Source organism: Mesoplodon mirus, assembly GCF_964341445.2.
Source record: "Mesoplodon mirus genome assembly, chromosome: X".
Taxonomy (NCBI): Eukaryota; Metazoa; Chordata; class Mammalia; order Artiodactyla; family Ziphiidae; genus Mesoplodon; species Mesoplodon mirus.
The window spans coordinates 119,657,633-119,683,295 of NC_138981.1; the positions used below are offsets into that span (position 1 = coordinate 119,657,633).

The 25,663-nt window shown below is 37.9% G+C and overlaps 1 protein-coding gene across 4 annotated transcripts in view; it reads right to left on the reverse strand.

Annotated features, from left to right (window-relative positions):
• Positions 1-1,340: 1,340 nt before the first annotated feature.
• The window catches only part of ATP11C (ATPase phospholipid transporting 11C (ATP11C blood group)), a 167,652-nt gene continuing 143,329 nt past the window's right edge, over positions 1,341-25,663 (reverse strand). For 3 of the 4 annotated variants that reach the window (XM_082610483.1, XM_082610481.1, XM_082610480.1), the window contains 6 exons: positions 21,332-21,467; positions 19,078-19,143; positions 16,386-16,489; positions 12,868-13,021; positions 6,574-6,678; positions 1,341-3,929 (listed from right to left, as the gene is read on the reverse strand). In XM_082610483.1, the coding sequence (XP_082466609.1) occupies positions 6,577-6,678; positions 12,868-13,021; positions 16,386-16,489; positions 19,078-19,143; positions 21,332-21,467 (562 nt within the window). In that variant the 3' untranslated portion in view covers positions 1,341-3,929; positions 6,574-6,576. The remainder of the gene's footprint in view (positions 3,930-6,573; positions 6,679-12,867; positions 13,022-16,385; positions 16,490-19,077; positions 19,144-21,331; positions 21,468-25,663) is intronic. The other variant, XM_082610482.1, reaches the window with a different exon arrangement.

A 25,663-nucleotide genomic window follows, 5' to 3' on the forward strand; every position in this document is an offset into this window, starting at 1 on the left:
TGCTGGGAAATACGTGTCAAATTAATTAAAAAATGTTGTGAAATAATTAAGCCCCCCATTTTCCTGACAACTATTCCCAGAACTCGGGCTTTCAAGCTTCATTAGTATGCATCCAGCACTTCAGCTGCGGACACATTCACTGAATAACCATAGTGATAACCTCAGCCCCTAACCTTTGCATGTGCTTCTTGTTGAAGGGGCCAAACCACTCAGCCCCTCACAATACTTACTTTATTGGCCAATCCTGGGCAGACTCCACAGTGAGGCAGCGTCTTAATAGGCTGGATGGGGGAAGGGAAGAAACCTGAACAGACTAATTCCAAGAAGGTAGAAAGAATCTAAGACATATCTATGAAAATTTGGTAAATGACAACTATTCATTAAAAATGTCAAAGCAACAACAAAACCCCTTAACAGAAAAATAGCAATGCATTCAGCTGACTAGCAAATGACATTTTACAAAGCAATTATGATCTTTTCCCTCATTTGATCACCCTTCACCCCCAAGACACCATTTTATAGGCGAGAAGAAAGAGGACTGAGAGGGAAATGGCTCCAAGTGGCAAAGCTGAAACTTAACTCAGGTCTTACCTCCAAATATAGCACATTTCCCACTTTACAACAAAAAAAAGAGGAAATGCTCTAAATGTAGGTCAAAGACTAACAGGATTAAAAGACTACAAAAATATAGAGACTGAAGTGTAAAAACATAATGAAACCAGCTACAGTGGAGACTTTAGTTTCTTAGAAGTCAAGGAGGGCAGGGTTTTTCAAGGAAAAGGACTTTCACAAGGCCTTAGATGCAGGCTGAGCAACGACACAGGGAAGGAAGGGGGATGGGGAGGGGGGAGAGAGGTGTAGGGGAAGGGGGGCGAGGGACAGAAAGGTGTACACACACACCTTTGGTGTAAACACACACACCTTTGGTGTAAACACACACACCTTTGGTGTAAACACACACTATTGTAAAATCCCTGTATCTTTGGGTACTTAAGAATCAAATGATTTCAATGGGATGCAGACACGGACCATATATCGTACAACCTCCAATGAGTGAGCACTGCCAAGCACACAGCAGACTTTGAATACATATTTGCTGATTTGGCTGGACTTTTACGTATGCAGCAACCAGTTACAGCCTTATTCAATACTCCCACAAATATCGGAAACTCCCCAAATTAGGTATTGCCCTCAAGTGCTAGTTGAATGTATGCAGAAATGGTCAGTCTTTTGTGAGTTGTACAGGCAAAGAGGAAATTAGAAACTTATTGCCCATCACCAAATTGCTTCCATATTACTTTTACGTCAGACAGACCTTCCCAAAAAAGAGGCTAAAAATATCAATCATATCATACCAAAGTTTATTGATTACATCAAACAAAATTTCTGTAATGAAAAAGGCAAGTTGCATTCATAAAAGATGGCATTCACATTCATTATAGAAAGCAAAAACGATGTAAAAAATTGCTGAAGTGAAAAATGTAATATTGCAGTCCCATTTTGCAAGCTGAAAAATGATTTCATCAACACTTGCATAAAATCTGCATTTATATACTGCACGTTATTAAAAAATTCCATCACTAAATTATTATGGATTTTGCAAATTTAGGCTTGTATTTTATACTGTTGCTGGTGTAAATGTGGTAGATATGGAATTTATGTTTTCAGTTTCGTAGGTAACATCCTCAAACAGTGGAGAACAGCTGTGAAAACTACTAGGACATTTTGTAGTTCGAAATTATTCAAATGATGGGTATATGATCCTATTATTACATTTTACCCCTTTCTCTGACACAAAATAAGGTGGTTAGATTGTAGTGGTAGGAATACTGGATGGCTTACTTCAAGTTATTCCATCTGCTAACCTCACGCTAACCAATTTTTTTGCTCACTAATAAAATATCTTTCAAAAAATAAAGTCAGGTCCCTCTCAAGGATCTTGGCCATGATATTACACATCATTGCCATCGTGAATTTGAGCTGCAGTGTAATGTGTAGCTTATTAGACACAACTCTAAATCCCCCTCGTCTTTCTTCCAGGATGCAAGGAATTTTACATGTCACCAGTTATATTTCCACTACCCTAGATATTCTGATTATGTCAAATCTCCATGGTCTGCATTAAACAAGCCTCTCTAATTAAGGTCGGCTCTTCGTAATCACAGTCCTTATAATTCTTATGTAAAACAACAATAACAATACAGCAACAACTATAAAAACAAGAACAACAACAAAACATCGAAAACTCTCCTGGGTCTGATTTTTTAGCTCTTTGGAATAGGTAAAGAATATATTGACTTGGTTTTCAGCAGACTGCCACAAATACTAGGCTACTAGAACACAGCACATTTAGGAAGGTGTGATGGCACCTAACAAAATACTCAAAAATAATACTGATAGATGAGAACAAATGAAATAATGAAAAAGGGTCAGTAATGATGGAATGGTTTCTGACAACTGAAATTATGTCCTTTCTAAAATTTAAGAAAAATTACACCTTAACATTAACACAAAATATAAATGGAAGAATCAAATGTGCCATATGGACTTTATAAATACACTGGTATAGATTAAATCTAATACTTCCTTCTCCAAATCAAGGTACAATATAAACACTAATAATAGTACAGGCATGCCAGGAAGACAACCAAGAATGGAAACTGGTAAGAAAATACCTTTTAAAAGACCATTTCAATTTAGTAGTCACTTATATCCAAAAAAAGCGTGTGTTTAATTTTAACATTTAATAAAGACACACCACATTTATATGTCTTAGGTGAACTCCTTAGGAGGTTAAAACCTCCCTCTAGTCCAGTAAGTCAAGGACTTTACCAAGGTGAATCTCGTGGTTTAGAGTTAGACCATTACTCTAGCCAAGTTTGCTAAGAGAGACAACATTCATGTTCAGAGTCGTGCTATGGACCCTTCCTCCTCCCAAATCGGCAAGTTAAAAAAAAAAAAGTGCTGCATATATGCACAGATGCAACCTCTTTCAAATAAAAACCGTTAACAGTTTGAAATTAAGCTATTCTTCCTTCCTCTCCACAAAAAAATGATAGAAGACTGATGTTCAGAATGGCCTTTATTTTTATGTAACTGTGGTTTTGCCCATCTTGCCTCAGATCCCAGTAAAACTAATATTGGAAAAATCTATTATATCTTAACTATTTTGAGGAGCTACTGATTGGAAATGCTTTCTTTTCAAATCTAGTAGCCTTACACTCATTAAGTGTAATCCAGAAGAACAAAAATAAATAATTTCTTTTGATTTTTGCAAAAATACCCAGGGTTAACATTCTTTCCACCTTTCAAGTTATTTTTTGGCAAGGATATTCTATCAAGACAAAATTAGCATGTGGGTGAACAGAAAGGATTAACTACTATCTGATGGACTGATTTAGTCCTCTTATATTTTCAAGTATTCCTTTCATATGTTGAAAAAAAATAATTTAACATTATCATTCAGCAGGAACAAGAAATGTGATCCAAATTGCCTATTTCTTCTGCCAGGCAAAAAAAAGTAATATTAGCAAAATCTATTCATTCCCATTGCATGACTTCTACTTTATACTATTGTATTTAAATCCAGTCAGAGTTCATGGGTTAAAAGAGCACCCATTGGTAGTTATTTTATTCTATCTAAAGCCAGAAATTCTAAATATTCTTGCTTTCAACCTTCATATAATTCATAACTTAGAGCTTTGGCCATAACGGCTACTTACAATAACTGTAAATGCTTAAGAGAGTCATTTGGTATCTTAGTGGACATTTACTCTGAACCTTAGACATAAGATAGTGGTTTAGTTTGTTGCATATCAAGTATCCTGAGATGATAACTTTTTGTAGTTGCTTCTTCATGCTTTCTTTTAGCTGTAACCACTGTCAATATGCTTGTAGGACAATAACATAGGCAGTTCAAGATTCGGATTCTGAAAGATTTAAAATACACAGAGTTAAAAGTTTTATCTTAATAATAATGTAAAACCATCTGTTCAGCATTTTCAAAAATAAATCAAGTAGTAAATTTTGTTATGAGAATAAAACAATTGTTTTAACAAAGCTGCCAAGTTTTATTCACATGCAGGGGAAAAAGAGTGACACAATAACCAATTTTGAATCCTTTATTCATTTGTCAGCTGAATAGATTCAGACTTGTTTTTTGCTTTTGGATTGCTCCAGGGTTCTTTTAAGAACTTTTACCACTAGGACAGCAGAGGCGTAGCTCACTAAGATCCCTTCTAGTCTGTGAGGGACAGAAGGGACATGAAAACAGGGACATTTTATTTAACTTTCTATCTCTAGCACCTAGCCCAGTGTCTGGCACACAGCAGATGCTCAGGACATGTTGAATGAATGCATCAACTGTTTTTTGGTTGTGTTAATTATGACAAAGTCTGAAGACACACTCTTTTGAAAGACTGTTATGAAAGTACTTTTTCTTTACTTAAAGAAACATGTTTCCTCTCTATAATATTGAAGTTAATTTTCTTTTTGGTAGATCATGTATCCATGAGTCAACTGACTCCTGTTTTTCTTATTCATCATCTTTTTAGAAAAGAAACCACAGAAATCTCCCTAAGAAATCTGTAGATTCTTCTTTGTCCTCTAAACACTATCACATGCTGTGATCAGGATGGGGCATGACAGGGCAACTGATCAGTGAGTATAAATCAGGTATGTGGAGAAGTGGAAGTCCTATGTCAAGGGAGTCAACCTAACCCTTGATTCTCCACTCAAAAATCCAACTTTTTAAAACCTGAGTAGTGGAGGGCCTTAAGGGGTGTACTATTTTCTCCCCCTTTAGGTGCACCTTCCTTGTCATACTTGGACTAGAAGTTCTTTAGAATACCTTCCATTCCTTTTGATGTTCCATTTTCTCATATTAGTTCTTCAGGTAGCAGGGTCAGGGTGACCCTAACCAAAATAAGGTTGCCATTCACATCGAGAACTTATAAAAGGAGTCAGGCAGTTCCCTTATCAACCATGGGACAAACTCGGTGGCTAAACTAATTGCCAAATATTTTCCTTGGAGAAGAAATAATGTCACATGAAAATATATTCCTAGAAGAAATAATTACATTAAAAATAAAACAATTGTCTTTTGAAAAAAACTTCCTCAGTTGTGTTAGGCATTGTAGGAGTTAAGGCCCTGGAGAGACCAAAAGCAGTAGCAGTGTCTGCTACCCAGCCTAGTCTCCCAAACCACAGACCAAGCTAAGGCAAGCAATCCTGGGGGATACAAAATTCACTGGAAACAGTATAGCTAAAATGTATCACACAGCTTAGGGCAAGGCTATCTGGAACAAAATAGTCAAAGACTTTGAAGGCCACTGGGAAGCAGATTCATTACTGAGGGACAACAAAAGCAGGTGAGTCACTCCAAATGCGTAAAAGGATGTATGTAGACCGAGACAAAATGAATTGGCTTCCAAAATAACACTGCAGATGCAGACTGTGATGAACAGTAGGAGATAGAAGAACCAATGGATTCAATCCATTAGCTCAATTTTTATTCTTTGCTGGAGGGTAGGGAAGTTGATAGATGATGAAAAAATGGGCCTATGAGGTGGACTCACAATTGTTAGCATCACAGTGAACTGACCTGCAATTGTCATTCATGATGATCATTAATTTTTATGTGGGCATGAAACACAGCCCTGCCCTAAGCCATATAGAGTTGTTTCCAAGCTGACAAGCTTGTAAACCTCATTCATGAATTATTCTACATTCCCGTGGATCGATAAAAGACCTTTAAAGGTCTAGGGTGACAGAGGCCCCTGCAGTGGGAAACAGAGTACACGCAGAGGAGTCAGTCTGAGTTCAAGGATTCCTCGCATGGAATATCAATTCCTTCCAAATCTTTTTTTTGGGGGGTAAATGAAACAATGTTATAAAATTAATTTACTCACTTTTGGAAAAATTAATTATGAAGCATTCTATATGATTAGGCTAGCATCCCCCTGAATGGCTAGGAAAGGTTTTACCTCTGAAAGTTGAAACATTTAGCTTGAATAAAACTTGACACTACAAAAAGTGATTAGAGTAGATTGGTTCATTAACATATACTTGGGGATCAGACATTTACAAGGACATTAAATATATACCTGGAAGCACAGACACAGCACATGGAAGTACAAACACATTGAATTATTTTCACATAATTCCCAAAAGAACATGCAGTGCTGAAACTGACTTGATATTATACAGATGCAATTTTGGAATATTTATTTTCAATTTTTCCAAATCATCTTTTAAAATCAAAATTATATTTCCTAATCAGTATTAACAAGCATTTTCACGTGATGCCATGACAACATGCCCCTTATAAATTAAATATACTGTATTGCCCTTCAGTTCTGGAAAATGCCTAAATTTTTATTGGGGGGCTTAGCAAATTTAAAATATGTATTCCTCCATATTCCAAGTAGTGCATCTTTATATTTTTTCAAAGAATAGTATAAAGTTCACCACACCAACAGCAGAGAAAATTTAGAGAGTGATATTTTCATTTTTTCTTTATAATGCTGTTAATCTGTTTCTTTAAAGCCAGCCTGCTTGTTTAGCACTAGGTACCTGTTACAATATATTAGATTCGTCTGAGAATGTTCGTAAAAGAAGAGGTCTGACTGAAGGTCTGGTGGATAATGAGTCAGATGCCTTTTTACAGCTCAGATTTCTCTGTAATAGTGAGGTAAAGATACTTAAAGCATTTGAAGATTGGTTAACCCACCTGGCGATAAAAATGTAGGAAGAAAAAAATAATTTCCTACAGACTACTCCTCTGGCCAAAAGTACAAATGATTACACTACAGCAAATGCATAACATTTAAATGAATACATTTAAAGACCTAAGTCTCCACTCGAGTTGAATTGTTTTCATGGTAGAAGAATACAGACATTAGTAGTACGTGGCAAACTTGGGTTTTTGAAATGACGCTGGTTAAGTTATGCGGTTGATGAAGTCAATATGGTTCGATTAGTAAACCTTACCATCCTTTTGGTGAACACCTCTGAGAGTTGTGCCGGTACTGTGAGTGTACTGAACAAAGAGAAATTTGTGCAAAACATTCCTGTCTTAGTGAATAGACTAGCTGTAACACACTGTGGCTTCTACTGCGACCAGGAACCAATGGGACTACAGACCTACAGTCCAAGTTTTTGAAAATCACTTTCTCTCCAGTGTGACAATTTGAGAAGGTGAACAAATGATTAAAGGAAAATGACAAAATATTCTTAGGTATCAATAGAAGATGTAAAGATGAGTCATGAGAATTTTTCATAAAGAATCAGAAAATGATGTCAAGCAAATGAGAATGCAAGCAAGTTGGTACATTAAGAAAGGAAATCACCTTATTCACTCCAAGAGAAACTGTGATTGCTGGAAGTTTGAGAAAGCATGAAGATAGTAGATGTTCCTGAGGAAGGGAGGCGTTTCGTTACCTTGTTCACAATTGCACAAAAGGTGGAAAATTGCAGTAGAAAAAAGAGAAATGCAGAAACCAAAAAGAAAAAAAAAGTAAATATTCTCTGAAATGTAAGACATTTAAAAAGAAACGTTGAGAATTCGAAGTTGAAATGACGTTAGTTTTGAAGACGTTACTTTCTGAAGTAAAAGTAGAGTTAGAGTTAGGAATAGTCTATTATATGAGCAAACTACTATTTCTCTGTATAGCAATTAAAAATTTTTTTTCTTAATGGAAAATTGACTATTTTGAATAAAGTAATTTAAAAATATGTTTCTCATTGAAATAAAGCTCATCTCTAATCATTAATTTAGTAGCTTACACTGTTCAAAATCCACTGGTCAGAGAGCTAGGCTGAGGGTCCATCACCAGTCTATACTGAAGTAACTGTCTCCCCTATCCAATTGCATAGATGGAATATGAAGGGACTGACTGCCCTTGGGCAGTTCCAGGTTAAAAACCTAATCAAAACTAACATAATGGAAAAACTGTTGGTGAAACCACACTTCAGTGCCGTTTACCTTTGAACCAATCTTTAACTTCCTTTATTCTAACATAATTTGATCAGTTTCCTCCTTTTCTCCTATAGAGACTCTTTAAAAGCGTTGGCTGAAGAGCTATGAATTTTTCCTTTAAAACACTTAGAAAAAGTAAAAATCGATAACTTACAAGTTTAATCAGAAAACCTAAGAGGTTAGTTTTGTTTTCTCTTATTCTGTGCCTGAAGCTATAGGCTAATTTATAGACTTGGTTTTGGTATTGCTCAAGCAAAACAGAAGATGAGTGGTCAACTATGCGGACGAGCTTAATGATTCTGCTAATCAAGATTACCCATATTATCTCCTTAGCAGCTAATGGAAATACGCTTACAGAAAGAAACCAGCTAAAGTAACACATATATCTAACAGAGTCTAATAAACATTTATACTTCTAAAGGCAAATATTTTTATTTATTCATATATATTTTAACATAACTACATTTTTTCCTGTTCACATTTTACCTTAAATACAGTTGGTGACATGTTGGTAACATGCAAATTACCAATTGATAAAGCTAGAGAAATAAATATTTCGTTTTTGAGAAAAAAATTTTAAATTGCTCGGTCTTCTATTTTGTGGGCAAAAACCTTGCAACAAGATTAACATGATACCAAATCACCCACCCTGTGTTTAAAATACAAGCCCATCTATTTAAGACTGTAACTGAAACACATTTTGGTGTGCTCAAAATCTTGTTCCCAATGGTCAGAGATAAAAGTATTTCTAAGAAGTAGAAATTTTAGGGGTTAATAGGTTACTTTATAAAGGAAAACAAAAGAAATATGAAAGTACAGAAGGCAGCAGAGAGCATGGAAAGAGTAAAGCAATAAAAAAAATTGATACAGCTAGCAATTGGTTGGGGGAGGGTGAGAAGGATGGGAGATAACTACAACAGTATGAAATTTCCACATTCCTTTGCAGTCATCTAGAGAGCTTTGACTCTGGCTCAATTAGCAGTTTGTCAAAGAGGCCAATGCATAAAGGTCCACCTCAACAGCCACGATGTTAGGATTCAACTTTATATTTGTCTAATTTAGATGACAGGACTGTTACCCTTAGAACTCTTGGTTCTATGTGACACTGTCAGGATTGCAATAGTAATCATCACTGTCACCGTTGTTATTATAAGGATAAATTGTATTCTCCAAAGTGCTTTCTCTGGGAATTTTGCTCAGACACCTGACATTCTTCCTTTTCCTGTCTTCCACTCTGAAAGAGCTCCCTGCATAATGGAATGTTTCCTCTTGTTTGTGCAGACCTCACATGCAAGGTATGGCCATGTTGCTGGGTCCATTCTCATTAGATTATAGTGTTTCCATGTCTACTAGGCAAAGTCAAGCCTCCTTTAGATCATGGTGGTTTACACGGGAAAACTTCACATAAAGATATGTGGAAAATTCCTCCGCTGGAAATGGGAACTGGTATTTACCAGTTGGCCAGAAGGTCCAGGTGTATTTCATTGATTAATAGACAGCCCAAGAAATGTGCTTAAGAGGGGACACAGCTTTTTGAAATACCAAAATCCTACACTTTAAATTTCCTTTAAAGTGTTATCTGCTGTACCACTGTTCAGTGCTCCATGACAGTTTCATCATACGCTTGTCAGCACCATGGCGATGAGGCTTTGTCAGTTTATAAGCTAAAGAAAAGTCCTATGATCCTTAATGATGGGACTTTAGCTCAAGAATTAACTACATTGCTGAAAAAAAGGGTGTGGAAATATTTACCCCTGAGTTAAATGAGTGGGGGAACCTATTTTCAAAGAAAGAATTCTTTCTAATGCTAATATCATGACAGAACTCAGCTGTGGTGGAGGCTTCTGGAGGTAGTGACCTGGACCTTGAAATAGCTCAGCTGTGTTACAAGCCATAGTATTGAATCTACTGTTCTGTTTATACCTGCTTACAGAAGTGTTCCAAATAAGTCCCCTTTATAACTCAACTAGAGTGAGAGCTCCTTGTGAGAGGGAGCTACATCTGATTCTTCTCTGAATGATCAACACCTAGCACAGCAGCTAGCTTACAGTGGACACTCGGGCAATGTGTGCTGAATTGAATAGAATTCAACAGAAGGCTGCTTCTATAATTGTTAAATGTAAATGGTTTAGCTTCTTTCTCAAATGCCATAGACATTTTCTCTATCCACTGCTGAGTTCCCTTCTTAAAGCAGCTGCCAAGACTCACAGGAGGATAGCACTGGCAGTATACTTACCACAGGCATTTCTGGCTCTACATGCAAAGGATCCCTAGCTTACTGGTTGAAGTCAGGGTGATCTTCTACCTCTAGCTCGGGACACACATTTTGTCCCATTAGTGATCCTGTCAGGTATGAGGCTGACCCAGTGTAAAAGAGTCCTTTGCGTTTCTTTACAACGAGGCCAATGTCTTAGCAAGGGATATTGAACAAAGTAGGAAGTCACCCAGGATGCCAGACTGTTGGTCATTAAAATACTCTTTTCTCCTTTATCTTAGAAGAGGCCTCTGCCTCTTTGATGTGGCCAACTAGAGCCTTGTGTAAATAGATGTGACTTACCAGAGTAGTCATGGCTGCCATGTTTCAGTTGGCCTTTATGCATTCATATGCACTACTTTGCTCTTGCATTTTCTCACAAGGGGAAAAAAAGAAAAAAGAAAAAAGAAAAAAGAAAGGCAGTGCTGCTGAGTGCCCACAATGTTTTGTCTCATCTGCAAGTCTCACAATCCCATAGAGTCTGAAAAACCATTTAGCCTTTCAGACTCTGGATATAAAGAGAGATGTTCATCAGTAGGTGGCTCAACACATGTTCACTGGTTCAATGATGATAGGAATAAATGAATGAATGAGTGAACGAATGAAGGTGATTATGGAAATTCTCCTGGTTGTTCTAGCATATCAGCATGCCAAGCTACATTACAGACACTGGAATTCCTCCTATCATGGACATAATCCATGGTAAAACAAATCTCATGCTGAACCCTGGAAACATTCTACACTGCTAAGTAAAAAGGGCTGCAGTCGCAGAACTCCATGCTTTCGTTCAACAGAAGTTTGGAATCCGTTGTTTGCGTGGAAAGAAAATGTTCTAAGTCTTTATCTGTGACTACCTTGTAGCATCCCTTCATTTAATGGCCACTTAACTTATATAAAAACATTTAAAATATTTAGTAGCCATTTAATTGATATAAAAGTCACCTCCAGCCAGTGTCTAATTTTTTTTTAAAGGGCTTAAGGAAGAGGATAAGATGATATGTTTGAAGGTTTTGATTTCTGAGATTTTTGTCTCATCTTTACAGCATGAAGCTGGGTGTGAGCCATTATTTAGCATGAGCTCCACTACCCCAAATAAGGAAAACATCGAGGAACTCCTCAAAGTGTACTCCCAAATAAGGAGTCCTAACTAGACAAATCTCTATTACAACAAGGCACCAAAAGATTTCTTACTGTGACACTTTCTGTTTGGCTTCATGCAAATTGCCACTTGAGCCATTCTGGGAGGAACCTATTTTATCCCTGTTCAACTGGTATTAAAGGTATAATCAGACAAGTAAATGCCACTTTTCCATTCTAAGACTAAACACCAGGCTGGAGGGAGTTAGTGGGGGGTCTACGAGAAGGATTAGAGAGAGATTAAGGCGGTCTTAGGTTAACGTTACTGTGTGCAGTTCCAGCCATAAGGCATGCAGAAGCAGGGAGTTAAGGCCAGTTCTGACCACCTAACTATACAGTGATTGGGCCGTGTATACCAAGAATCAATGTGGCTTATGCCACTGATAATCTACTGCTTTTGAGTGGGGCTGATCCTGACTTGTATCATGAAGCTCCTCTCTTATACATCTAATCACTGAAGATTTTCCCACTATAATCATTTTAGTTCCCTATTCTGCATGATGCCAACCACTGGAATCAATCAATAGGAAAAAAAAAATCAAGGCAAACCAGTTTTGTGGCTAAAATGGTTGGCAAATTTAATGAAATAGATCAGGTAGATATAGCTTAGTCTACTTCTTGAAAATATTGCCTTGGAGGGGCTACAAGATCTAATTGGTGTCAATATGATCGAAACAGGGTTTTGTTTGGCAAAATGAGCTAGTGTTGGTAGGAATATGACATATTTAATTAACCTGTTGGTCAAAATTTGCCAGAAGATTTATTTTCAAGGCTAATCTATCCCTTTCAGTTTAAAGGCTTTTTCAGAAAGGCTCAAAAGATATCAGACAATGCAGGGCCAAGCGATTAGGCTGACAGAGGGTAATAACTTCTCATTCCCGCAAAAAATTTACCATATAAGCAGCAAAAATAAAAACACACTCATAAAACAATCTTGAATTTTTACAAGTGTGTTCAAGAGGGGAAGGATGTAGAAACCACATCCAGGGAATTCTCTTTTGGTTCAAATATACTGCTGGACAGACAGGGCTAGAAGCAACACAGAGATTAAGCAGCACTATAATTAAAGAAGGGGAAAGGTTTGAAAGAGGCAAATTGGGATTATCAACTGAAAAAAAAAATCTGCAAACAACCCATGGGGAAATTTCTAAGGTTAAAGCTGGAATGTTGGTGTGGAAATTCCCAGTGTGAAAATCCTAGGTTAAATTAAAAAAAATCATTTTTTTCTGTTTAAAATTCCATATGGAGCATATGAGATACTCCATATGGATTGCTAAAGGTCACATAGAACACTATTAAGGAATCTACTTACCACCTGCATTGGATAACGAAGTTTTTTACTATACTTTTTATGCAGAAGATGAAATTAATTGATGAACCTGTAAGGAGGGGTTTAACATGCTGTAACTAATGCAATTCTCTAAATAAAGTTTTTAGTTCACGGCAGATATTGAAGCCCCTTCCAAAAATCAGGTGGTAATATAAACTTAGTTCTTACCCTGGCACTTCTTCTTCTTACATTCTTTAATACTATCAGGAGAATCTCAGGGAAAAGGCTGATAAATACTAGAAGAACTATGGCCAACCATGTGGATACAGAAGACAGCATTTGAGCAAATACAAAATACATTCTCTGTTGTTTGAGAAAAGGCCTAGAGTGGAAAGAAAATACATAATGGAAAAACAAATCAGTTCCTGTTATATGAAACAGTAGTATAATTGAAACTTTTGTAATTAAAAGGAATCTTCATTATGTACATTAATAAAAATAATTTTCTTTAGGACAACCCAGAAGTAGTAAACTGATTTCATTTACTAAATGTTTGGAAAGAAAAGGAATGATAATCAAAGGGGAAAAAAGATGCTAAAATGCATTTGACTTGAAAACAACTAAGCGATCAATTTTAAAGCTGCCAACTGGAGAATACTTATTTGCATTAGAAAATGCTGGAGGGCTTCCCTGGTGGTGCAGTGGTTAAGAATCCGCCTGCCAATGCATGGGACACGGGTTTGAGCCCTGGTCCGGGAAGATCCCACATGCTGCAGAGCAACTAAGCCTGTGCGCCACAACTACTGAGCCTGTGCTATAGAGCCCGTGAGTCACAACTACTGAGCCCGTGCGCCACAACTACTGAAACCCACGCGCCACAACTACTGAAGCCCACGCGCCTAGAGCCCATGCTCCGTAACAAGAGAAGCCACTGCAATGGGAAGTCCACGTGCCGCAACGAAGAGTAGCCCCCGCTCGCCACAACTAGAGAAAGCCCGCGCAGCAGCAACAAAGACCCAATGAAACCTAAAATAAATAAAATAAAATAAAATAATAAAAAAAAGAAAATGCTGGAGCTTCAGAGATATTCACGAGAAATGATGATTAATTTTTATGCTAACAAACATTTTACTTCCTTGGCTGTTTTTTTTTAATATAAGAAAGGATTTCTGGTCTACGTTTGGAAATTTAAAAGACATTTTTATTACCACTCCCCACCCCACCCCCCGCCCACAAAACCCCTATGTAAACATAACAAGGACTGTAGAGACTTTCTCTCTCAAATGGGAGGAATCTACCATTCTCATCCACAAATATATATTGAGTACGAGTGTGTGCCAAGTAGGTTGACAGAAGAATATTGCTAATCACACATTAAGCCTCGGGGTCGAGAAATCCAGGAGAACGCCTCATTCTGCAGGGTTCAGTCATCCACTGAACTGTTAGGCAACCACTGAGAAATCCAGCCAGTTTCCCTTCCCTGCTGGGGCTGAACCACAGAGAGCCTCACTAGGCTAGGATGAACGTTGTCTGAAGCTGAGGGGGAGGAAGTGCAAAGCAGCTGCTCAAGGTTGGGGTATACATCAGACTGTCCTTGGATGAGGAGCCTTAGGTAGATAAGTGGTTGGTGCCATTTAGTAGATCACAAATAGTGCTCACTGAAGATAAACTGGTTTCTCATTTAAACATTCATGTTTGTGCACTCTCATGTAACATGATAAAATCAAGCTCGTGGCTCTACACAGATGAGGACTAGACTGGGGAATATATGTGGAATAGACTGTGAGCACAATAGTGAGGTGGAGAAACTTATGAGGTCCAGGCTGAACAAGTTTTCTAGGGTTCCTACCATAAAGAAAATATTTCTACAGAGCTCTATTCCCACTCTAATTCAGAAGGGCACCCTGACTAATCTTCTAGGCCGTTAACTGAGGCACAATAAGGGTCCAGCAGACAACTGACAGCTAGTCGTCACAGGGTATTCTTTTGCACAGTACCCTCTCTGTGATTAAAAGCTCCACATTTTTCTTTTTGATTTTGATGGCATCTATGGAGTTTTGCAGAGGAGCAGTAAAAAACAAAAAAATTATTATTCCTGGATGGGGTTTGGGGATCAGAAATCATCATTCTCACTGCCCATCCCCAAAGAGGGGTGAGTCACAATGCCTCAGGGTTGAGCATGTCTGGAGATTAGCTGCAATCAGCATTCAGCTGAAGTATTACAGTTTCTAGTCACATTTTCTTGGTTGCTTTATAATATAAATTTTATATTCTTGTAGTAGCTCAACTCAGACAGGTCTACTTAAGGATAGCACTATAGGCAACAAAATAAAACAGATTTATTAACATTTCATTTTTAGTAACCATCTCTAATGAATAGAAACAGGTGTGACAATATCTTAAATCATTTAAAGGATTTATTTTAATCAATAAGGAATAGTCTGGAAAGAATGAGAAATTTTAGTTTCCTAGAAACATTTCATTCTTGTGGAAATTCTGCATAATTAGTTCAGATACTGATTACATAGGTTCCTAGACAGAATTATGATCTTACAATTGTGTATTACATTTGGTTAATCAACTTTGATTCATTTGTATATTATTAAAGAAAACAGACTTCCTTCAGCTTCATTGCTTCAATAATTACTTATATAGGTGTCAAATAAATGCTGTAATTATACTTTCTGGAGCTGCTGCTTCCATAAGTGATTAGGTTGTCCATATTTTTATTTCTTGAGGCCTTTATTTTAAAAAGCTTTCCAAAACGGTAAGAGTTTCTTGTAATTAAGTCTCAAGGGACATAAACATGGTCCCCACATCTCTGTGATAATATGGACTGTTTTGTACGTATGATTTTGCTCAAACCAGTGAAAATATGTATTCCTAGAATCTTACCCTATGGCTAACTCTAGTTCTGGTCTCTGCTGCTGGCATCCTTGTCAGGGGAAGTCACCAATTAATGAAAACAACTGTGATATTAAAAAACAAAATATAGGCCTCTGGGAGTAAGGAAAGGAGATGAAAATCTAACTTATTTTAATTCCTTATAACGCTCCCAATCACAGCTTATGTGCCCCTCACTGGACTCTAGTCTCCTTGAGGCAGGGGTACAGTCTATTCATTTCTGTATCCCATAGAGTGCCTCACACAAAACGGATTCTGAATAAACATCTACTGAACCAAGATGAACAGAATGAACTTTAAATGCAAGCTGTAAAGTCTACCTTTACCTCCCCCAAAACAATGGGATGGTGATTTCAAATATAACCCTCTGAGTATTAAGTGATATATATTCTCTCTCTTGAGCACATCTGTAGTGACAAGAAGGAGAGTAATATCCCATAAAGAGAGAACAGGGTCCAAATGGATAATACTGTATCTACTGGCCACTATATTGTGTAGAAACTTCACAAGATGAGTATTTCTACTGGAAATCACATGGGAGGTCATGCTAGAAATTAGTTTCATTTCATAGAGAGATGTTTACACACCTTCAGGTCAGAAGGTTTGGACAGGGGCTACCAGAAGGGAGGTCTTTTGAGTAACTCATGCAGTCTATATACTTGCATTTGAAATCTTACCTGAAATAGCAGCATTATTGGCTAGAAGTAACTTCCAGTCCATTAATATTGAAGACTTGCCATCTTATATAATCAAAACTTTAAAAGTATAATTAATGTTTGCATATACAATGTACCTATATATGTATTTTGTTATTTACATATTAAACACGTACAGTAGCTTACCATATAATTCCTCCCCAGAAGAATGAGAAAAATACATAAAACGCTAAAGAACCCCAAATCACAAAGTGGTTTATCCATGTCCAGAAACGAGTATCCAAGGCGAGCTGAAAGGATACAACACAAGAGATTTCATGATGAGTACAAACTGTACCAGGCCGTATCTGACGGTATTTGACAACTTATACACAATATGATACCTGTGGGAGGATCTAGCTTGGGCCAGGCAACCAGAAGAGAATGGCACTAGAAGAACAGAACCCAGACTTTTCAAAGAGCTCTGCCCTCAGGCATTTAGACTCTAGGAGAACAGGCATGGAGGTGTGGTCAAGCAAGTACAGCTGCAGATGCCTCACTACTGAAGGAAGGGCAAGGAATGAGGTAATGGTAACATCCCAGAGACTGGAGCCCCGTGTCCTTGAGTGGTGGCGGTCAGGGAGCTGATGGCAAAAGGAGAAGGCCTGGCTGGTGAGGCAGGTATACTGAAAAGCAGGAGGTGAGGGAGAGAGTAGCTAGGAAGAGAAGACAAACTACACAAAGGAGTCGTGAGAGCTCAAACACAACAGATGAGGGTTACTAAATGCAAAGGCAACTAGCTCTACACATCAGGCATCATGGAGCCATGGATTGTGGGTCTATGTAGTGTGCAATTTTTCAATTGCAAAATCCGTATCTACTCCATTAAATTAATAACATTTTCAGTTGCCTTAGATTTTAATCCTCTCATGTTTCTTCCAGGGCTGCTTGTTTCTTCAGATTGTGGCACCTGGGATTTTCAAATGCAATCTAAAAATAAAAAGTATGGTCCACTCTGCTTGCTTAGAATTTCTGGGCCACATGGCCTAATATCCAGGGCATTTAATTTTTGAAGAGGAGGTGGTGTTTGTTTTGTTACTTGCTGTGACACCCTGCTCCTCAGCAATCTGTTAACATTTGCTCACTTATAAACAAGTTATTGATAACATTGTCTTGAATTCCCATCCTCCCGCTGCTAGGGAACATGCCACAGTAATACCCATGCAAAGAAGAGGGAGTGGATGGATTTTTTTTAATTGGAGTATAATTGTTTCACAATGGTGTGTTAGTTTCTGCTTTATAACAAGGTGAATCAGTTATACATATACATATGTTCCCATATCTCTTCCCTCTTGCATCTCCCTCCCTCCCACCCTCCCTAGCCCACCCCTCTAGATGGTCACAGAGCACCAAGCTGATCTCCCTGTGCTATGCGGCTGCTTCCCACTAGCTATCTACCTTACGTTTGGTAGTGTATATATGTCCATGCCTCTCTCTCGCTTTGTCACAGCTTACCCTTCCCCCTCCCCATATCCTCAAGTCCATTCTCAAGTAGGTCTGTGTCTTTATTCCTGTTATACCCCTAGGTTCTTCATGACATTTTTTTTTTTTGAGGGACAGGTGAAAGTTGCTGCAACAAGGCCAACTTTAGCTATGAAGGGTGCTTGGAAGCCCTGGGGCCATATGCAAGGCCAGGAGTAAAAAAGGGTGGGGAGGATTCCCTTTCAAATTATGATCCTATGAGACAAAACAGTAAATAACAACTAGCATCTATTGTACTGAGCACATTCTATGTGCCAGACCCCATTCTAACTGCTTTATATGTATTCACTAATTGACTTCTCACAAAAAAAATCCTAAGGGATGTGGGTGGTACTTTTATCTCCATTTTATAGAAGAGGAAATGTAAGTACTGAGAAACGAGGTCACTTGCCCAAGGACATCCAGATAGTAAGTGGCTAAACTGAGATGGATTGTAACATTTTCTTTTGCAGTCCTAAAATATTACTGAAATAGCAGATGAATAATGCAAACATGTTAGTTGTATTCGGTACAAGAAATGAAGCAGGTATAAAAATTCAGAGGGGAAATGATTAGAGGTCCTTTGTCAATTATACTTCTGAATTCTAATTCTGGCCACTGGGCATACTGGAATTCATTTAAAGGTACTCATTCTTTTTTTTTTTAAAGGTACTCATTCTTGAACCCCATGTGAGGTGTTTATTACTGGAATGATCAAAATAATTTTGATTATACCTTCAACTATAAGGGAGTCCCAACTCATGAACATCAAGGGTAGTATTCAGCACACAGCATTATTACACGGCTGCACGTTAATGCCAATGATTTTGCCAAAACTGCCTTTGTTGTATGTTACCTGCTGTATATTCTTATGCATTTCATCACAAATATGAGTAAATTTCAATGATGAATAAATTATAAAAAACGTCATCACTACCAAGCTCTTTCGCACACATATCTTGCTCATGGACACCTATATTCAACTGTCTTAAGTACCCAAATTCCTTTAAGGACTGGCATTCTTAAACAGATATATAGCTTTAAAAAATATTCAAGTACTTAACATGGAAACACACACATACACACAGCCCATTTATATACCACTTAACATCTCAAAAATAGCAGGAAAGAAGGAACAGATTTCCACTATAAGTATGGTATATTAAAAAAAAAAAGAGGATAGGCAATATACTGGAAAAAATGGATCACAAATAGTATATAAATGTCCAAATCTCTAATATCACACATAACTTTAGTAAGCATTCAGACTTGAATAACAACTCGCAGTAAAAATAAAGATTAGAAGACAAAAAAGATATAAGACCAGAAAGTATTACAAAAATGGTGTTAAACATATTTGAATAAATAAAAATCTAACCTTCAGAGTTACGGTGAATACTAAGACTGTAAAAACAATGGTTCCAAAAGTCCAGTTTCCATATACCTGAAAAACATTCAACAATTACATGTACCATGAATACACAATTGCTTAAAATAATAAACAGCCAAGTTTAATCTTGAGTATAACTGCCAAAGATTTTTGTATAAATTGTTTAGGGAATTATCTGCTCAAAAGATCAGGCCAAAATGCTGGCTTTTACTGTGAGCCTAAATTTTCTTGGAGAGGTACACCACATGCGTGGTTGGTAGCGTTTATTTCATGATTCCATGAAGCATAAAACAGGGAACACACTGGTGTGATACAGGCAGGAAAAACCCTATTCCACTAACAGTAACGTTCATAAAAACAACTCATTTGGATGGCTCCTATATCTAAAGAGTTTGATTTGGGCTTTTCCTATAATATAGATCTAAAGATCTCTATGTATAAATAAAGACTAATTTGCAGACAAATGAACTCACATTTTAAAAATAGAGTATATGATGACAGAGGGTAACTAGACTTACTGTGGTGACCATTCAGTACATAAAAATATCGAATCCTTATGTTATATACCTGAAACTAATATAATGCTATATGTCAATTATATCTCAATAAAAAAACAAATAAAATAGAGTCTAATTTTGTGGCTGTAAATATTAGAGCTGTCAGCATGTGCACATCAAAGAAAAGCAGATACCATGTATATAAACCCAAACGATGGCAATGAATGGCACATATGCTTACCAAACGCTGTCAAGATCTGAATGCATAACATTAAAACAGAAAATGAAATGTAAAAGGTTTTAAAAAAATAAAAACAAAAATTAAGGTTAAGAGCAAAAAAAGGATTTGATCAAATCGTACATGGTGTTATATTTAATTGCTGATAGTAGTCCATATACTTATTGTAATTTTAGCAAACAATATACAATAAAATCTAATTCATTTGGACTTCATGAACTCAAAATGAGTGATGACTTGGATACAGGGTTGGTTGAGGCTCCCCATGTACCACCAGTAGACTTTGCTGAGCAAATGAACCATGTCAATAGAGTTGCAGGAGGGTACAGTCAGTTCTATATAATTTATGTGGCAAATAAATACAAAATAAAAAGTTGGAGTTACAGAATCAGTCATAAAGCTGAAGGGACCTGAGAAATCATAAAATCGAATTTCTTCTTCTTACTGTTGGGCAAAGGTGACTTGGAAAACTGAAGGGACTGGCCCGAGGATGCACCGAGAGATTTAGTAGGGCCGTCTCCCTGGCAAATGCTACATGTGCCTACTCTGAAGTACTAGGTCTGTATTTCCTCAACAGTTACTCAGTGATTAATAATTTTAGTGGATTCATACTAAACTGATTTCTGTTAGTCCAAATTAGAGAGGTTCTAACTGTAGTACCAAATTTCAAAGTATCATTCAAATTCACTGAGCCTATCACTTCTGTAACAGATGTTGACTGTCTCAGTTCTAGACATAGTCAGTGTACTCAGTAGAGTCTTTTTGAACCTTTGCTTTGCTTCATATGATTATAACCAATGAATGACCATAAAAGAGGAAGCCCAGAAATAGCAAAGAACATAGTGAACGCAGCATGCAAGGTGGTGGGTTTGATTTTCCACTGTGTGGCTGCCAGAAGACCTCACCCCATTGGCAATTCTCTCCTAGAGCACAGCCAGGGCAAAATCACCCCAATGCAGGTGCTGACCTATGTAGTCGCTGGCTGGGAAGACACTGGCAGGATCTGTGTAGCCTTTCTGGAAAACACTATGCTCCCATGTGGAAAGGAAGGAGGAAGAGAAGGGAATTCCCTAATTATTGGGCAAATACTGCAAATATACGGCAGCTACCCCCTTCCACTCTAAGCACGGAAGGCCACTATGAGTAAGAACTGAGTAGGGACAGACATTGCTTTTAAAACAGGAAAAGACTTGCTCACGTCAAAGTGTACGGGTCCAAAGTCTGAAATCCCAAGAACTCTGTTCATCTAGTAAAATTACAGCCAAGTTAAGCTTCCAGAGGTTTGCACATAAGCTGTCTAGTTAGCCATGCATGCAGGAAGTGATTTCTCACTTCAACACTTCTACTGTTCTAAGGACACTGTGAGAACTAAATACCCATACCTTTAGAAAAATAATTTGCAAAATGATTACAGCTAGAGTATGTGTATGATAGATCCAGTGCCTATGGAAAAAAACTTAAGCCATGCTTGTAATACTGAAAGATGTAATGATGTTTTTTTTTTTACCTTTGCATTTTCTTCTAAGGATGAAGTCTGAAAAAGAAAATAAGTCCCAAAGAAGAACACTGTTCCTTCAAATGCAGCCAGAAATGTCCAATATAAGAAGGGGCCCAACTGCAGCATGGCATTTCCAGAAATTTTCCTATTGAGAAATAGGAAAAAACACAAGTTAATGAATCTCTGTAGGCTGTTTAAAGATACAGTGAAACGCCAAAGGTGCGCATGGGGTTTGACCCTGTTAGAATGAAGGGAGCTGTCCCTGAGGGGACTGGTAAGCTTTTGATAAAAGCCCAGACCGAGCTGCAGGTTTGTCTTTGTGCAATCACCTCCTGTCTGAGGTGTTGCAGTAAACTGTCAAAGTGCTTCTAAGTTAAAATTCTGGCCGCTGACAATAATAATATCATCAATAATAATTAGCTCTCATTTACTGAGTACTTATTATATGCTTATAAAAGTGGGTTAAGAGTTTTACATTGTCCATTTTTGTATACACAAAACCCACATGAAATAGATATTCTTATCACTACCATTTACAAATAATGAGCCTCACAAAGGTGTATCATAATGGTTTCCAAACTTTGATGCACATTAGAATCACCAGGGGATCTTTAAAAACATTGATGCCTGGCTCCCACCCTCATTCTGATTTAACTGGCATGAGGTGTAACCTGGGCAACCAGGAAAATTTAAAAACTCCCCAGGTAATTCTAATGTGCAGTAAAGTTTGGGAACCACTAGTAAGTACAGCAGTATGCCAGAGTTCACTCAGTTAGTAAGGGACAGAGCTAGTATACAATCCTAGACTGATTTGACTTTAAATCACATGCTCTCAACCAAGCTACCATGGCTTTGCAACTATGTTAAAATATTTAGTTTAATCAAGATTTCTGCCTGGGAATTTAACCTTTCTTAGGTCTTGGGGTATCCTTTATATTTTTAAAATTGAGTCAAATAACATGTTCGAAGCTGTACCGTCATGCTTCGACAAATGGCAGGTGGCCAGATCAAAAGTTTAACATCTGGCAAAACTAGCACAGTCTTCTGGGTACAAGTCAGAATGTTGAAGAAGGCTAACAACTCTAATGGGGCAAAAGGAAGATGGGTCTGTGCATGGAATTCTTTTAGCTTCTATTTCAAATTCCTCTTAACATTTATCAAAAGGTATGTAATCACTCAAATAGCACACCTGTTGCCAATACTACCAAGAATGTCACTGGGCTGTAATGAATAAGAAAGACCTTTGTGATGTAAATACAACTGATCCTTGTTCAGTTGGTATGGAGTGCTGTAGGGTTTCCTGAAAAAATAGCAATTATGCAACTTTTACCTACTAGGATTTCCAGGTGCACACAGACATCAGCAATGTAGGGGGATGCATAAAGCAATACGCTGCTGGATGCCTTGGATAAATTGCAGGGGGAAAGAGGTAGCTGCTTCCCAGAAACAAGCTCTCCCCACAGCCAGTAAGTCATGTTCCCAAGGCAACTGGGAGCCACAGGGAAGGCACCTCCCTTAAAGATCCTTGCAAGGAGGGCCCAGCAACTGCCAGCCAATGAGTCTTTTGAGAGTCACTGACTTGGGCTGAGGCAGGAAGTGGTTCCTGTCTTTCAAGCCAGTCACTGGATTTACATTACATGCCGTGGGAAGAAAGGAAGGGGAGTCATGGTGTGTTGGGTTATAGTTGAGGTTTTCTAGCTGCGCTCAGGTGAATGATGAACCTGTTGTTAACTCAGAATATGACAGCCAACGTGAGGGGCAACACGAGGGAGTGAAGATTGTGGGGGGAGCAGTTGACCAGCAGCACAGGCCTGAGCACCTCCATACAATGGGAGGCAGTAGATGTACCAGGACCTTTCTTTTGCCTTTTAAAGTTGTAGAAGAAACAGACTATGCCTCTACCCTCTAGAAAAGAACTACAGTTTACTTTTCAAATTTCTCTCAAAAAATATGAAAAGATCCAATTATGTCACATTTCACCTCAAAACTTTTGGTAAACGCCTGTGTCACTAAGTCCCCGAAGGTGATATCTATAATATGCTACACAAGGCCACAAGTAACATTAAGTGGTACAAATGCAGAGAGAGACACATATGAAGGCTAGAGCTTCACGTTTACAAAGGAATGCTCAGAGTAACAGAGCAATCTCCAATACAGTGACAGGCTGAGAGCACAGTCTCATCAGAGTGGGCAGGCAGGCAGCTGCATTGTGGGCTGGGTGATAGGTATGCCACGGCTTTCATTTCTCCATCGTATGTGGCAAGTATGCCCTCTATGCAAAATTGCTTAAAAATTCATGACCTACACCTGCATGCGGTAACTAAAACTTCATGGAAACCCTTAAGAATTTGTACTCAACAGCTTGCTTCAAGTTTTCAACATTCTTAATGTATGAAAGTGCTCAGCATAGCCCTGAAGTTATGTGGAGAAGGGTGTTAGAATAATAAGATTAATAGCTACCATCTATTGAAAACTTACTAGGTGCCAGGCACCACTGTAAGTTTTTACATGTAGTCACTCATTTAATCCTCCCCCAAAACATTGTGATTGGATCTATTGTTACTGAAGAGGAAACTGAGGCCCATCTCAGTCAAGTAACCTGAGCAAGGCTACAGAGTCAGTGGCAGAGCTGGGGTCAGAGTGCAGGCGATTAGCCAGAGCTCTCGGTGGGACTGAACGGGAGGCATTCTGCTCACTGCCACCCAAACCCCCCTTCAACCAGAGTAACTGCACTACTGGTCTTCACTTTAGTTGTTGTCTGAAAACAGAATACTGCTACTCAATCTTTGAAAACCACCAGCCTGTGGAAAAGAGCACAGGGCCGGTCATCAGGAGGATAGAAATCTGATCTTGCTCTGGCCTCTTGTTACACACTGTGTCCTTAGGCAAGTCATTTCCAGGCCCTGGGTCCTCATTTTTTTAAAAAAAAAAAAGGTGTGAGAGCTGATGCTCTGGAAGATTTCTACCAAGATTTCTACGATTCCCCTTTAGATCTAACAATACCCTTTGCAAGAAATAAAGGGAAAAGCAGAGTATGTTACTGCCATGATGAGGCAATCAGCAAACTCTAGATTGGGGGAAATGCTACAAGATAAATTATCTGGTTCATTAACAAATAAGTTGCCAATTTAACCTACAGATTAAGAGAGTCTCAAGAAGCATATTAACCAACTGCAGTATATGGGCCTTATATACTGTTTCAAACAAGCATGCTATAAAAAGAAATTGAGTCAACTGGAAAAATTTGAGCATTGACTGGATATTTGATGATATCATGGACTTGTTAAATTTTTAGGTATGATAGTGTACTGTTATAACAGTACATGTAAAAGATACATGTTGAAATAACTATTTTATATAGTTTGATATTTGCTTCAAAATAAGTCCTTGATAGAGAAGACAAGGTTATTAATGAAGCAGGATTGGCCCTGAATTGATAATTGTTGAAGTTGAGTGGTAAGGACAGGGAAGTTTACTATATAAATAGTATTTTTGCTACACTCTTTGCATGTTTCAAATTTTTTATAATAAATACCTTTAAAATGACAACTAATTTTATAAACCTGGTTAAGTCTAACAATTCCTAGATGTGAGTTTCATGAGTCATACTGGTTAAAGACATCCCTTAAATTTGTGCACCTTCACTTCGCACCAATGAATCACACCCAAGTCTCTCTATTGCACTTGCTACCCACTATTTAGCAACGCTTACAACCTGCTGTAAATTAACATCTTTATCTTTAGCTGTAAGCTTCACTTATAAAAATCCAATTTAATCAAAGGTTAAGAAACTGGGGCTACTGCCAAGTCCCCCACCCATAGAGAAAAGCATATATTTCCAACTAACACAAAATGAATATAATGGCTTGATGACTTAATTGTTTTCTTCAACAATGCCATTTTAGAATGTGGCTAACAAAGCACTCGGGAGGCTATATTTCAGGGGCAGTTTACATGAGAAAGCCTAACATAACATCATCAGTTCAACCCATTACAGGGAGGGATCAATATTCTAAAGCACGAGAGATCCTTGTGTGGCCCTTCTTGGGAGAGGTGGGGGGCGGTGGGTAGTTAAACTATTGTGTCTCCATCTAAGACTAGAACTCTATGACAATGTAGGCAAAGTTTTAGGAATTACTGATTTTGAACTAAATAATTCATACCCATTCAACTACAGGACATATATCAATACCTAGGAAATACATCATTTTCCAGCTGGATGGTTTGGTTTAAGTAGCTAAAAATTCAGAACAGAACCATGTAATCAAACCAGGAGGGCAGTTCTGTGTCCTTCCTACCTGTAGATAAAATGAAATCCACAATTTTGAAAGTCTGGGGCGG